Source organism: Myotis lucifugus, unplaced genomic scaffold (genome assembly GCF_000147115.1).
Source record: "Myotis lucifugus unplaced genomic scaffold, Myoluc2.0 scaffold_2773, whole genome shotgun sequence".
NCBI classification, from domain to species: domain Eukaryota; kingdom Metazoa; phylum Chordata; class Mammalia; order Chiroptera; family Vespertilionidae; genus Myotis; species Myotis lucifugus.
The window spans coordinates 1-13,958 of NW_005873821.1; the positions used below are offsets into that span (position 1 = coordinate 1).

At 59.3% G+C, this 13,958-nt stretch overlaps 1 protein-coding gene across 1 annotated transcript; it reads right to left on the bottom strand.

Annotated features, from left to right (window-relative positions):
* Positions 1–961: 961 nt before the first annotated feature.
* On the bottom strand, positions 962–12,455 carry ATRIP (ATR interacting protein). The gene is made up of 13 exons (XM_006108602.3): positions 12,307–12,455; positions 11,608–11,738; positions 10,769–10,939; positions 9,279–9,397; positions 7,583–7,740; positions 6,050–6,145; positions 5,595–5,727; positions 4,758–5,420; positions 2,412–2,548; positions 2,226–2,317; positions 1,787–1,867; positions 1,386–1,638; positions 962–1,092 (listed from the first exon to the last, which is right to left on the bottom strand). Exons 1-13 carry the CDS (start codon positions 12,446–12,448, stop codon positions 1,025–1,027), a joined length of 2,244 nt encoding a protein of 747 aa, XP_006108664.2. The 5' UTR covers positions 12,449–12,455; the 3' UTR covers positions 962–1,024.
* Positions 12,456–13,958: the final 1,503 nt, after the last annotated feature.

Below are 13,958 nucleotides of genomic sequence, written 5' to 3' on the forward strand. Positions count from 1 at the left end.
GTCCAAGAAGATCAGAGTCTGCATGGGCCTGGGGCGGGGCCTGCGAGCCGCATGGTGGATGCCTGCCTGAGCCTGGGAGACAGAGTGGTGTGAGTGCCCCAGGGACACGGTCTGAGGCGGGGTGGGAGGGGGGCAGGCACCGCTCTGGCCCCCTGCACAGGTGGTGAGCTCCAGGACCCACTTTCAGGGCAGGAAGCCAGAGCGTAGGTGGCGTCTTGTGCGATCAGCTCTCAGCTGGGGGAGGTTTGATTTCTCCCCTTAGCACCCACTTAGTGGGGGGGGGGCGGGGGGGCGGGGGCGGAGCCCTTGGCCTTCCCACCCTGCCCAACCCCAGGGTCCTCACTTACCAAGCGGCAGGCAGACAGGTGGGTGGCAATGACTCCGGCACACGGCACACGGCTCTCGCTGCTGGCCCCAGAGGCGGGAAGTGAAACTTAGCCGGAGCCCGCCTACAGCTGCGGTGTGACTGGGCCCGCCCTGCTAGTCAGCCTGCCTGGTTCCTCTCTTGCCAACACCCATGCCTCCCAGACCCTCCCCGCCCCCGTGACTCCCTAAAGGCCTCAGATCTCTAGCTGTGCCTGCTGGCCCGCACCCTGCACCCGGCCCTCCCACCCGTGAGAGCAGGACAGGAGGACGGGCAGTGGCGCCAGGCCATGGGGAAGGCCCACCGGGACTTCAGCCTGCCAGCAGCCCCTGCCCTGGCACTGGGCACCCAGCCCTGAGCCCGCTTCCCCAGGGCTGCCTCCTTCCTTGCTGTACAATGGTTTCTTCCCATGGCCTCAGCCCAAAGCCATGACTCAGGACAATTCCACAGGCAGGGCAGGGCGCCTTCCTCCAGGCAGGCTGTTGCCATAGGGACGGCTCCTGCAGCGGCCGGAAGAAGGATCCAGCCTTCCCTGGTGTAGCGGCTCCATCCCTCCCCCTCGCCAACACAGACCAGACTCAGGCAACACACAAGGCAGCAGTTCTCAGCGGCACGGCTTTAATCAGCCCGGGAGGAAGCCGCGGGCGCGACGCTCAGACCTCAGCCGCAGTCCATGTCGGGGTCGTCCGCGTCGGGCTCCGCCGCGCAGAGGTCATCCAGGGCAGCCTCTGCGCCAAAACAAGAGGAAGTGCCGGAGCCCGCCTCCCCTCCCCCTCGCAGGACTGCCCCGTCCCCGCCAGCCCAGGCCTCCTCCCTCAGCTACTGGAGCAAAGTGACACCAGGCAATCAGACAGGGATGTTTCTGGGAAACCCGTGGCTCTGCCAGGCCGACCGACAGGAGCCACAGGCAGCCCGGTGCTGGCGAAGGCTGTGCACGGAGGGCCACAGGCCAGGAAACCCGACTTGTGCCTGCACTCCAGGGAGGACCTGCAGGGTGTCCCCCCTCCCGCCACCTGCTCACCTTCGCAGTGGGTCACGTCGGGGAGACTGCGGATGAGCGCGCTGACCCCGGGCACCGCCTGGTCGTACTGGTGCAGGACCCCCACGCAGTGCACGGCGAAGAGCTTGTCCTGCTGGGACAGGCTGTGCAGCAGCAGCGCCCCGTCCCGCAGACACCGCACGGTGCGCCTCTGCTGCGCCGTCCTCGGGGCCCTCCCTGCCCTCCGCACCGTCAGCCACTGTCTGTGCAGCACCACCGTGAGCACCCGGACCACCTGGGGTGCAGGCCGAGGTCAGGTCTTGCGGCTCCTGCACCCCAACAGCCTGCTCAGCCCCGAGTGGTGGCACGAGGGTGAGGCAGGAAGGGGTCCTTGTACATGCTGCTCACCCGCCCACGGACCCGCCGCCCGCCTGGGCTCTCACCTCCGCGTTGCACTGGCAGCTGGAGCCAGTGACCGGGGACACGGGGCTCTGTACGCCCAGCTTAGCCAGGAGCCACACGGCCTAGAGCAAGAGCAGACGTGCCGGACGAGACCTGGGCTCAGCGAGCCTCTCCGCTTCAGAGCCCTGACTGCCTGCCTGCACGAACGGCGTCCAGGACCCGGTGGGGTGTGGCCTTCCCAGACCAGCTCAGGACCAACATCTGTGTCCCACCACCAACCCGCATGCCTCCAGCCCAGGCCTGAGCCCAGGCAGGGTCAGTTATCGGGCAACTCCACCCAGTCCCAGGCCCCCGGGCTCCACCTCCTCGCATCTGTGTGGTCATCTACCCTGTTAGCGGCCACATTAACCTGCTACCAAGTTAACTAAAGCTCCCCAGCGGGCGGAGGGAGCGAGGCTGGCAGGGAGGGCGTGGCGTTACCTCTTGCTCCAGGTGGAGCCACTGCGTGTCCGTGGCCGCGCTGTCGGGCCTGGAGGTGATGTACATGTACAGCAGCAGCAGGAGGCACCCTTCTGGAAAGGTGTCCACCTCTCGCTCAGGGGCCCCCACGAGCTGCAGGAGCCCTCGGAGCCCAGCCTGCCCCTGCGCCCCCTCTGCCCACCTTACCCGAGCGGGAGCAGAGCTGAGGTGCCAGCGCCTGGTGGTCGGCCAGGAGGGCCAGGAGCTCCACCGCCAGCAGCACGCTGGGCAGGGCGACATCTGGGCGGAGGCACCGTGGCAGCAGCGGGAACACACACTGGAACCTGAAAGGCAGGCCCCGAGGTTGGCACCTCACCCGACCCCACGACCCGCCTCCACTTTCCACCCGAGGGAACAGGAAGCCCACGCAGGCCGTGCAGAAGGCCTGACTCAGAGGGAGGCCGACCACCTCCTGTACGTGAACGAGTGGGCACGGACGGCCCCTCGCTGGGCCGCTGTGGCTGATGCAGCCTTGCCGCTCAGTGCCACCAGGAAGAGGCTGCCTCCGTGGGCCTGGCCCACTGGACCGAGCTCTTTCCGGCCTCGGCTCCCAAGTGGGGGGCAGATGTGAACTCGGGTGAGGAAAACGCCCTGGCCCACACCCAGGCCTGGCCCGGCTCCAGAGGTGACGAGCGTGGACTGGGCTCTGGTTGGGTCTCATGCCTCCCCCCCCCCCCCCCCAACAAGGACCACCCTCGCCCTTGTCAGTGTGAGAGGTGTGCACGGGGTGGGGGGGGGTGGTTCTGGGCACAGGCCTCCCCGGTGCCAGGCCTAAGGCACCGCTGTTACCAAGGAACCAAGTCCCGAGACAGCCATTTGCTGTGTCCACCTGCACAGCTCGGGGTGGAGGCCGTCCTCACGTGCCCCCTCCACGCACCCGCAGCCTCTGAGCCACAGCATCGGGGGTTGGCCTTTCCCAGAATGCACCAGGACGCAGGTCTCACTATTCCCGCCAAACTCTTAGAGCAAATCCTGCGTGGTGGGCGGGGAAGCCAAATGTTCTGTTGCCAGGGACCCTGGGCTTGAACCTGGCTGTGGGAAGTGGCCCTAACTTGTCCGCTGAGGCCCTGAAACCAGCTGCACGGAAAGCCCGTCTTTACGTACAACAGTGTGTCCTGCAGACAGCACCCAGGCCCGCTCCGGCTGGAGGTGGGGTGAGGGCTATTCGCCCCAAGGCCCGGGAGGAGCCCTGGACCTACTGCTCCCAGCGCCTGAGGGTGATGTGCCCTCAAGCCCGGTGGGCACGGGGCCCTGAATGAGGCCGCGGCCCCTCAGCATCGCGTACTGCGTTAGAGCCATGGCACCCTCCCTGGTGGCACCGTCCTGGCTTTTACGCCAAGATCAAGTGGGAGCGGTGGTGGCTCCGCCTGCAAGCGAAGGAATTCGGAGAAGCTCCGAGCGGGAGGCAGTGTCAGTGACCGAGAGCAAAGGCTGGAGACGCACTGCTGGGAACCCACCCAGCACCCTGCCCCTGAGGTCTCGGGCCCGTTTCCGCCTCCACACAGGCCTAGTCACTCAGCAGTACTGAGCGCCGGGGGCTGGGCTGTGGGAAGCCCTAAGGACTGAGGTTTGCTGTCCTACGGACAAGCTGAGAGGAATGGAGGACGGAGTTTGTCGAGAGAAATGGTAAGACGTGGGCCCTGGTGTCGTCATCTAACAAACACGAAACCACCAGCCAGCCCCTGAGCTGGGCTGCCTGGCAGCTGGGTGAGCCCTGTGCCCACCAGCTGCCCACACGCACTGCAGTCCTGCCAGCCCTGGGCACCCCCTCAGGGATGGACCAGACCAGCCAGAACACCGTCCGGTGGGAACCAGGACCTGAAGTGCTGAGACACAGGAGCTGAGCGCAGGGAGAAGCTGACGCGGCAGCAGCCGCCCAGTGCGAGCAGCGTCTGGGGCAGCAGCGGGGTGTGTGTGTGTGTGTGTGTGTGTGTGAGAGACTGGACGGGGGCACAGGCTGCGTGGTGTGCAGGTGCCCCCAGGCGTGAGGCTCCGGGACCCACGCTAGGAACTGAGGACCACAGTGCTCGTGAGCTGGGTTCACTGTCCATCGCTTCCCACAGACCCCAGAGCAGGTAGCCCGTGGCTCATGCAGGAGGCGGGCACAACAGTGATGGGCAGACCCCCTGCACCCACTGCTTCCTTGGGGACCCTTAGATGTGGTTGTGACCTGTGGTCCGCCTGATCCATGTCCGGGTTCAAAGGCCTCTTGGCCCAGCCGCTGCCCGTCCGGGGGCAGGACACTCCTCCGCCGCTGCTGACAGCCTCCATTTAGCACGTGTCCTTTGCTGACCTGCTGCACAGCGGCAGCATTCACCCAAACCAACCACCTCCTTGGTTCTCCCAATACTAGTCCCACCCCCATCACTTCAGAACTCCCTGAACAAGGCCTAGAACTGAGCAGCAGACAAGTCAAGATATGAGCCAAGCCCGAGGGCCACAGGATAACCCTCAAGGTCAGGGAAGACACAACCGCTCGCAGGCGCATGGTACCTGGGCAAGAGCTCAAAGGCAGAGTTTTCCGCTAATTTCACCAGCACCTTAAGGCACTGGCTGAGGAGGCTGGCTGGAGGGTGGCCTGTGGCTGCGGAAGAGAACGCTAACAGGCGGAGCAGCGCCTCCAGCAGGGGGTGCTGGCCTTGGTCCCCGGCAAGGCCCCCCGCGGCCGAGGTGGCGTCCCCAGGGGGAAGCGGGCTCTGGCTTCCTGCCCCTGCTCCGGACAGCAGGCGGCGGACCACGGCCCCGCTGTGGCACACCAGGTGCTGGAGGACGCCCAGCGAGGCCACGCAGCAGCTCTCCAGGCTGCAGAGGGAGTCCTCGGCGCCGGCCTCCGCCCCGGTGCTCCCGCGGGAGGAGCCTGAGGGCGAGCCCCCCGGAGCGCCGCTCCTCCTGGCTGCCGCGGAGTCCTGCAGCGCCTGGCAGTGTGAGCCCACGAAGAACTGCACCAGGGGGAGCAGGTGCGCGGCACCGGGGAGCGGGCAGAGCGGGAAGGCCCCTGGGCCCCCCTCCGCTGGGGCCCCGGCACAGGGGTCCTCCTCCCGGGCGATCAGGTTCAGTCCCGTCAGGGCCAGGTCCTGTGCTTCTCGTAGGGCCGCGAGGGGAAACGGCCCATCGCGAGAGCCTGTGGTCCTCAGGCCTGAAATCCCAGCCCCGGCGCTAGCGACAGACACAAAAGGAAAGGCACACGTGAGATGGGGATACGGTCAAGGCCCCAGACAACTTGCCCCCCAAATTCTCTAGCTGCCCTGTCCGGCCACAGGCCTCCCAGGCTGGCCAAGTCCCAGAAAGTTCTGGAAACTTCTTTCTAGACAAGCTCTGTAGGAGTCATGCTTACCTGCCAAGCCCCAGGGCTGCAGCAGGGTGCTGGTGGGAGCCTCAGAACCACAGCTCAGGAGGTGGCACAGGCCGAGGGGTGACCCCGGGGTCAACGGCTGCTTCAGGAGAAGGCTGATCAAAATGGAACCTGCAGAAGACAAGGCGACGCTCGCAGGTGCTCACACGGGAGGCCTTTCTGTGTCCTCAGAAGGAAACGGAGGTTCCCGGGGCGCCACTCAGCCCACTGGGGCCCCTGGTGCGGAGGGCTCTGGGACACGCCTGCCGGGGGCCCTGCCATTCTCCAGTCTCTGCTGAGTCACGACCACGCCTCCCCGGACCCTCGGAAGGACTGCCTGGGGCGCGGCTGCCGGGGCGAGGAACCATGGCCCCTCCTGGCCTGGCTGAGGATGCGCAGCCTGCAGAGCACAGGGGAGCCAGCAGGCCTCCTGCAGCAGCCAGGGTTCTGGTACCTTGAGGGTTTGATCTCTGCATCAGGCTGCCAACAAGACTTTTTTGGGACTCTTCTTGCTTTGTGGGGTCACCTCCCAGACTGTGGGTCTTATTTTCTGAAATCAGATAAAATGTGAATCAAAACTTGAGCACAAAAGCACAGCCTATCAGCCACGCTAAATACAACGGCTTAGAACACAGTCTTCCACTTCCGGCCAAAGCCACTCAAGAACCCTCGTGCCTCTCGTCCTCCTCGTGTGAAACAGGAACCATGAGAAAAGGAAAAGGAACGGCAGCTGTTCGCCCACCTGCCAGCGAGCAGCGACCCAGAAGCAGCAGCCACTCCTGTCCATGCGCTGTGATGTTCTGAGAGCTTTGCACGTTAGCTCACTGGTTTCCCGCGACCCTACCAGGTGTTGCCATCAGCTGTTTCACATAGAGGACAACTGGGGACGACGGTAAGGAACTTGCTTAAATCACACAAGCCGGTCAGCAGTGTGATGGGGCCTCCTGGCCAGGCTGTGGGCTCCACTGCCTGCTTGTCACCCCACCCCACGCTGCCCCTGGACTCCAGGAGTGAGTGGCTGAGGTTCTCAGAGGTGGGCGACGGCCAGAGGTTGGAAAGGGCTGCGAGTGGCAGGGGAGGGGCAGGCATCGGAGGGTAAGCTGAGCTGGCACAGCGCAGTCTCAGTGGAGCCCTCCTGCTGCTGGACTGTCTGTCTCTGGACAGCAGGGGTGTCCCTCGGTCCGGCCTGGGCAGGACAAGTGGAGGCTGGGCAGGAGAGGAACACAGGGCCCTGCTACTAGCTGTGTTTCTGGCAGGTTCTGATGCTGCCAGGGGTCCTAAAATGCGCCTGACAGCACTTGGGCACTGTTCCCTTCAAAGGTGCCCCCGAGCTTCCTTCCCCTTCACGTGGCCCAGACTCAGCGATGTGCTTCCAACAAACAGAACGTGCAGAAGCGCCGCTACAGCTCCCGCAGCGAGGCCACAAGTAGGACAGCCCCCACCTGGCTCCCCCCGCCCCCCGCTTGGCTCCCCCGCCCCCAACGTGGCTCGCCCCCTCTCTCTGGGTTTGCTAGCTCTAGTGAAAGCCAGTCAGCAGGTGATGAGATCAGCCAGAGCCTGTGGAGGCGCCCACCAGTGGAGAGGAATTCCATTGCCAGCCCCGTGACTGGGCCCTAGACACCCTGCTGGGTCCAGCCCCTGCAGGACGAGCCATCGCCATGGGCCCTGTCGGAACTGCTGGGGCCCTAGCCCCTGCAGGACGAGCCATCGCCATGGGCCCTGTCGGAACTGCTGGGTCCCAGCCCCTGCAGGACGAGCCATCGCCATGGGCCCTGTCGGAACTGCTGGGTCCCAGCCCCTGCAGGACGAGCCATCGCCATGGGCCCTGTCGGAACTGCTGGGGTCCGAGCCCCTGCAGGACGAGCCATCGCCATGGGCCCTGTTGGAACTGCTGGCCCACAGAGACCAGGAGACAGTAAAGACTCGTTTGAAGCCACAAGTCTGGGCGGCCGGTTACACAGCAATAGGCATGGACAGACTGACTCACCCTCTGGGCCCGCCAGCGACTTGCACCCTGGCTCTGGGTGGCGAGGGTGGGGGACGGACATGTTCGCATTAAAAGACTCCTTTGTAGGGAAAGACGGTTTTCCAAATTGTGGAGAACACGCTTCTGGCTTTAGAGCCACAGAAGGGCTTTTCCTAGGACTAGAAAAAGTTAACTATGAATGCAAAGTAATGGTTCTGCTAAAAACACTTCAAATACCTGGTTATAAACTTCTAACAGGCTTTGAACTTTTCATGGGATCTATCTGCACACGTCTGTCACTCTGTGTCAGGTCGGCACGTAACAGCCGAGGCATTTTCATAAAGACACATGAACCACTGCCATTTCACATGGATGGGTCTTGAGAGCATTGTGCTAAGTGAACTAAGACAGAAAAGGACGAGAACCATGACTTCACTCACATGTGGGACAGAAAACAACAAATGAACAAACAAACAACACACTCATAGGCAGACATCACGGTGGTCGCCAGAGGGCGGGGGGCGGGGGAACACACAGAGGGTAGAGGGGTCACATGGAAGGTGATGGAGACCTGACTCTGGGTGGTGAGCACACAATGAGCAGACAGATGTGTTAGGAAGCTGTACACCTGAAACTTACATAATGTGACCAACCAATGTTTCCCCATCAAATAATAAAAAAAAAGAAATGTAATAAGACTTAGCAATGCAGTAATAAACATGCAAAGCAGAAAAAAATTCATGGCATTTTAATCCAAAGTGTTGAAAAAAAAACTTTCATTTATTTCCATATTCTTCTAATCCCCCCAAAATACTGGCCATAATTCTATCAAAACATGTTTTCATGTGGGATGACCGCTTTTTTAATAGGGACTGAAGTCAAAGATTTTCAGTAGAAAGAGGGTCAATTAGAAGGTGTGTTGTCACCTGAAACTAATATAATATTGAATGTCAACTGTAATTGAAAAGTAAAAAAAGATTTAAAAAATTTTAAATTAAGAAAAAATGGCGTGTTGCGTCCTGCAGCTTGAAAGGGAGCCGGCCATGGTCTCTGTGTTCGAGGCCGTCTCACCCTCTGATGGGCCAGCCAAGGCCCTTCTGTGTGAAGGGTGCGGACGGGTCCCCTCCGCTCTCCTCTTACCTGGACGACACAAGGCAAGATGCAATTGCACACCCGGCCCGTGAAGGGCCAAGGCTGCAGACGCTCAGCTCACCACCAGAAAAGGCGCCCTGAGCCGCACTGTGCCAATTTCAAGGCTGACACCGACACTGTCCCGCCTTCCTGGCAGGCAGGGAGTGGACACAGGGCACCAACAGGCTCATCACACCTGCAGCAAGAGCGGGGCTGCTGGACCAAGACCCAGGGCAGCGAGTGAGGGAAATGCCCCATGTACGCTTGGGGCAAAATCAGTTATTTAAGACAAACGACACACAAGTGAAGACTGACGACCCCAGAAGTTTGGAGATGACCTCGCTGGCCTTTTCCAGCCCAGGAGGTGTGTCACCAAGTCCTACACATGGAAGCAGGTCTAGAGTGTGGGGTTTGATGCTGTAACGCCCCCAACCATCCCAGCCTCATCCAAACCACCTCTGAGCCTTCAGCAGAGAGGACCAAGGGCCACGTGCAGAGTCTAACTGCAGGCAGGACTAGCCTGACACTGTCCTCAGACCTCCTACTACACACGCAACGCTGGTTCTCCCTCCAGCAGCACCCTCACCTGCCGTGGGACGTGGAGGGAACAGCTGGCTTATGTGCTCGTTCACTGCACTGAAGCTTTGTCCTTAATTCATTCATCTCCGCATCTTTAAACTGGAGCTCGGACTGCAGCGACTGGAGCTGGAAGGGAAGAAACAGACTTCGTCACATGTTCGTCACATGCAAAGATACCACCGACTTCCAGATCCCCAGCTAATGGCGAACAACAGTGAGGATGAGAACGAAAATGTGCTAAAAAAAAAAAAAAAAAAAGGGTGAAAGCCTGCTGTGACGTAACGCCCTGAAGCATCAGGCTTAGCCTTCTCTCTGAAAGACAGCACGGTCCTCCAGAAATACCTGTCTTCATGGTGGGGGATCAAATAAGAATGCCGGCCACATGCCCAGCACAGAGCTTGACAAGGGCCCTATCCACAGCCCATGTGACCTTTCAGTGAGGGTGGCGCACAATCCCAGGCCTTCTGGGAAGCCAGGGCAGAGCACCTGGAAGTTTCACTAAAACCCACGCGTGTGCCGAGACCTGCTGCTCTGGCCTCGGGGCCTGCAGCCACCATAGCCGCTGTCCCTCCCGAGCACGCTCCGTGCCAGGCTCGCTCCAGGCAGCCAGTGCAGAACGTCTGGTCTCACCGACCCTCCTGGTCACTTCCTGGACAGATCAGGGATGTGCGGCCCAGAGCTCAGGGCACTGCCGAGCTCACCACTGGTGTGAGGAAGCTGGACTCTAACGCTGGTTGGTCTGATGCTAAGCCCTTGCTCTTCATCATGTGGATGGAAAGGCAGCCACTGCTGTGGTGCTGCTGCTGCTTTCAAGTTTGCTAAGTTTGCTGAATGAAGTGACGGCTCGGGAATGCTGAGGGGAAGGGTGGCATCCACTGAACACCTACTCTTCTTCTTTGCAGAACAGCACCCCCCCGAGAAGCAGGCACCCCCACCTCTGACCATGTGATCTGAAGGAGAGCCACTGCCTGTGGTGACAGTGACTGCTTCAGGGACAGGCGCTGGCTCAGGTCAGACAGAGCTTAGATGTTAAAGCTTCCCCAGAATTTTACAGCTGGAGGAGGAGCCAGGCGCTTGCAGAGAGCACCCTGCACCCGAGGACGGAGCCTGGCTGCAGCAGCGGTTCAAGACGGGCCTGGCCAGGCTTGAGCCACTCGGGCCCCGCACACCGCTTCCCCCAGACTTAGCCAGGAAGCCGACCCCTTTCCTTTTGGAGTGACTAGATCGGCTGAGTTCCCCTCGTTAAACCTGTTTCTGGAGTCTAAGCTAGTGATTTCTTCCTGCCAAGACCAACTACCACAGCAGAGCAGTGCATACGCCCTTCCCCGCCACGCGCAGAGCCTGGAGAACAGGACCCGCATTCGCTGGTGACGGAAAGTACTGAACAAACTGCTGGCATCTTCCTGAAGGTTCACAGGAACTCTGGCCGCTGCTTCTAAAGGAACCCAGCCAGCGGCCGAGCGGGGGTCCGAAACGAAAACACAAAAGCGCGGTCACCTTTTTGGAGAACTCCTTCTCCCTGTCGCTCAGAGCCTGCGCTTTCTCCTGCTCCAGCAGGAAATGCGATCTTCTCTGTTCCTCCAAAACGGATTCTGTCTGATGCAGTGAGTCCCGCAAAATTTTAATTTCTCCGTTTTTAATGAGAACTTCTTCTTCCATTGCCTTCATCTGGAAATGCCAAACCGACCTTGTGAAAAGTTCGTCAGGGAAAATTACACATGTACTTACGTCAACATGCGGCTGGGAGGTGGAGAAAGCGCGTGTGAAACGGGTCCCACAGAACAGTGAGCGCTCACAGTACCTGCCCCCCCAGACGCCACTGGAGTTCGCTAGGCCAGCTCACTGACTGGCTGACGCTCAGCAAGGCGGCTTACACACACTTGTCCCTCACGCACGCAGACGCTGGGAACCCAGTGAGCCTCACGCTTCACAGAACTAAGGTTCCGCATCACGGCCTGGTTCCCTAGGGACCAGGTTGGTCTCAGGAAGGGTATCTGCTTTTTTTGCAAAACTGCTACTGAGAACAGCCACCACTACGATGTGTCCCTTAGGTGACACCTGCTGTGAACTGTCTGCGCTACAACAGGAAGCCTGCATCTCTGGGGGTCTGGTGTATAGTTTCCTTTCTTGCCTGGTCCGTTAGGAATATCAGGATTGAGTCTCTTTCGGCCTCAATGTTCTGGCTTTCTTTTCCCAGCCTTCCCCCATTTATGGGGTGACTTCTGGACTCATTTTAAAACTTTTATATATTTTAAAAAAAAAACTTTTATATGTTACTGCACCATGCATGCACAAGTGACGGATTAGCTGCAGAAACCAAAGGTGAAGTCACTTACCTTCTCTTTAAGTTCTTTGTATTGGGCCTGAAGTAACTCTATTTCAAAATTATCTTGGACTGCAGCACTCTCTCTGTTTCTCCCTGCAGGACTTTTGGACACCCCATCTGCTCTGGGGGCGCTATGAACACCTGTAAGAAACAGTTCCCAGCATTGTCCCACTTCTGCCAGACAATGCTGGAAAGAATCACTCTCGAAAGCACAGTAGAGAAAGATCTAGTAAGAGATACAGGTATTTTCCAACCTAGGAATGTGACTCAAACTCAGAAATGATCCCTATGAACTAACAGAGGCCGCCACCCTCCCCCCATCACCCACCCAATGTTAAGTCTCATCTAAAGGCTGAAAGGCGCTGTGAAGATCTCGCAGGTCAGAACTCAATGATCTGTGACGCAGCCGTACTGAGCAGCTACAATAGGCCAGGCCTGGGTCAGACCCTGAAGGCACAATGGGATGGTGAGCAAAGCGATTGTCCTGATGCCCGTGGAGCTCACAGGAGATTAGGAGAGCAATGCCCAGTTTCTGTGTCGCAAAGAAGCAGGGAGAACTCAAGGAATAAAGGAAGGTCAGTGTGGCTGACCCGAGGAGGAAGTGGGAAAGGGACAGACCGCGCTGGGCCTGTCAGGCCACAGGAAGGGTTCTGGTCTTCCCACTGGAAACCGTGGGAATCATCAAAGGGCTTTCGGGAGGGGTGCTCACGCGCATCAGTGTGAGACGCAGCCCGTCTGCGTGTTGAACAGACCACGCTGGCTGTGCTGTGAAGTCTGACCTGTAGGGAGTCAGATTGGAACTGGGAAGACAACATCCTAGACCAGTGATGCGAACCTTCTGAGCTCAGCATTTTGAAAACCCTAACTTCACTCTGGTGCCGTGTCACATATAGAAATTTTTTGATATTTGCAACCATAGTAAAACAAAGATTTATATTTTTGATATTTACTTTATATATTTAAATGCCATTTAACAAAGAAAAATCAACCAAAAAAATGAGTTCGCGTGTCACCTCTGACACGCATGTCATGGGTTCGCCATCACTGTCCTAGACTGTTGTCCGGGGAGGGCGGTGGTACCTTAGATCAGGAAGATGGCAGAGATGATGCAGAGAGGTCGGATTCCAGAGGTGCATTAAGAAGGTGAAGGTAGAGGAGTTGGGAGGGAATGATGTGTGAGGCCACGGGAAGGGAGCGTTGCCTTGTGCCAGCTGAGAGGCAGCGGTGCTAGTCACCATGATGCGGAGCGTCTGGTCACCGACCAGTGTTTTCTGAAGGTCTGTTTTGCCAGGCGCCAGGCTGGAGATGCTGGGGGGCTGGGTCCCCCAGGAAATGACTGTGGAATTGAAGATGCCTGCGAGACACCCAAGTAGAGACGCCAGGTGCCCTCAAAACCTTTCTCTCTCCCTGGCCGGCTGGGCTCAGTGGATAGAGCGTCGGCCCGCGCACTGAAGGGTCCCGGGTTCGATTCCAGTCAAGGGCACAAGCCCAGGTTTTGGGCTTAATCCCCAGTGGGGGCCGTGCAGGAGGCGGCCGATCCATGATTCTCTCCCATCATTGAGGTTTCTCTCTCTCTCCCTCTCTGAAATCAATAAAACATACGTATTCAAAAGAAAAACGTTCTCTTTCTGGGAGCCCAAGACCTCATTTGTCCCCAGCTAGATTGCACGTAAGCTCCATGATGGAGGGGCTTCTGTCTTTTGCTCCTTGCTCAGCGAGCTGCAGCCCCTAAGGGTGGGCTCCTAGTTCAACTACTGGTTTATAAAGGAGCAAGTCTCTCTCATCTCCTGCCTCTGCCAGGCCCCTTATGCTCACGCAGCTCAAGGGGGCAGTGGCCTCCATGCGACCTCAAGCCTCCGGCAGGAATGGGTCTTCAGGCAGAGGCGGTCGGTTCTGAGGGTGGAGGGAGCGTGTCCAGGGCCTGTTAGAACGAAGAACTTCAGAAACTAGTTACTTGTTAACCTCGTTTCCTGCGTTTCAAATCGGTTGTGTGACATTCCTGACCCATTTCTCCCCCCAGAATCAAAGGAGCTTTGGGGACACGACTGCTGCTTACATCAAGCAGTTACTAGATTTTATCAAAAAAAATTTTTTTTTATTGATTTCAGGGAGGAAGGGAGAGGATAGAAACATGAATGATGAGAGAGAATCATGGATCGGCTGCCTCCTGCGCGCCCCCTTCTGGGGATCGAGCCCGCAACCCCGCGTGTGCCCTGACCGGAACCGAACCCGGGACCCGCCTGCGGGCCGACGCTCCGTCCACGGAGCCCCACCAGCCGGGGCGAGCAACTCCCAGACTTGAAAGAAGCGAAGGGCGGCGTGGGTGCCGGGCCCAGGGCCGCGTCGCCTCCGAGGCGGGGG

Excerpts from the sequence above, each read along its gene's own strand:
- ATRIP (XM_006108602.3), bottom strand. The coding sequence starts at position 12,448 with ATGCTGAGCTCAGAAGGTTCGCATCACTGGTCTAGGATGTTGTCTTCC. Across the intron at positions 6,146-7,582 it reads GTCGCTGGCGGGCCCAGAGG|AAAATAAGACCCACAGTCTG; the intron begins GTGAGTCAGTCT and ends ATCTGATTTCAG. Across the intron at positions 5,421-5,594 it reads CCCTGGGGCTTGGCAGGTAA|CGCCGGGGCTGGGATTTCAG; the intron begins GCATGACTCCTA and ends GTCTGTCGCTAG.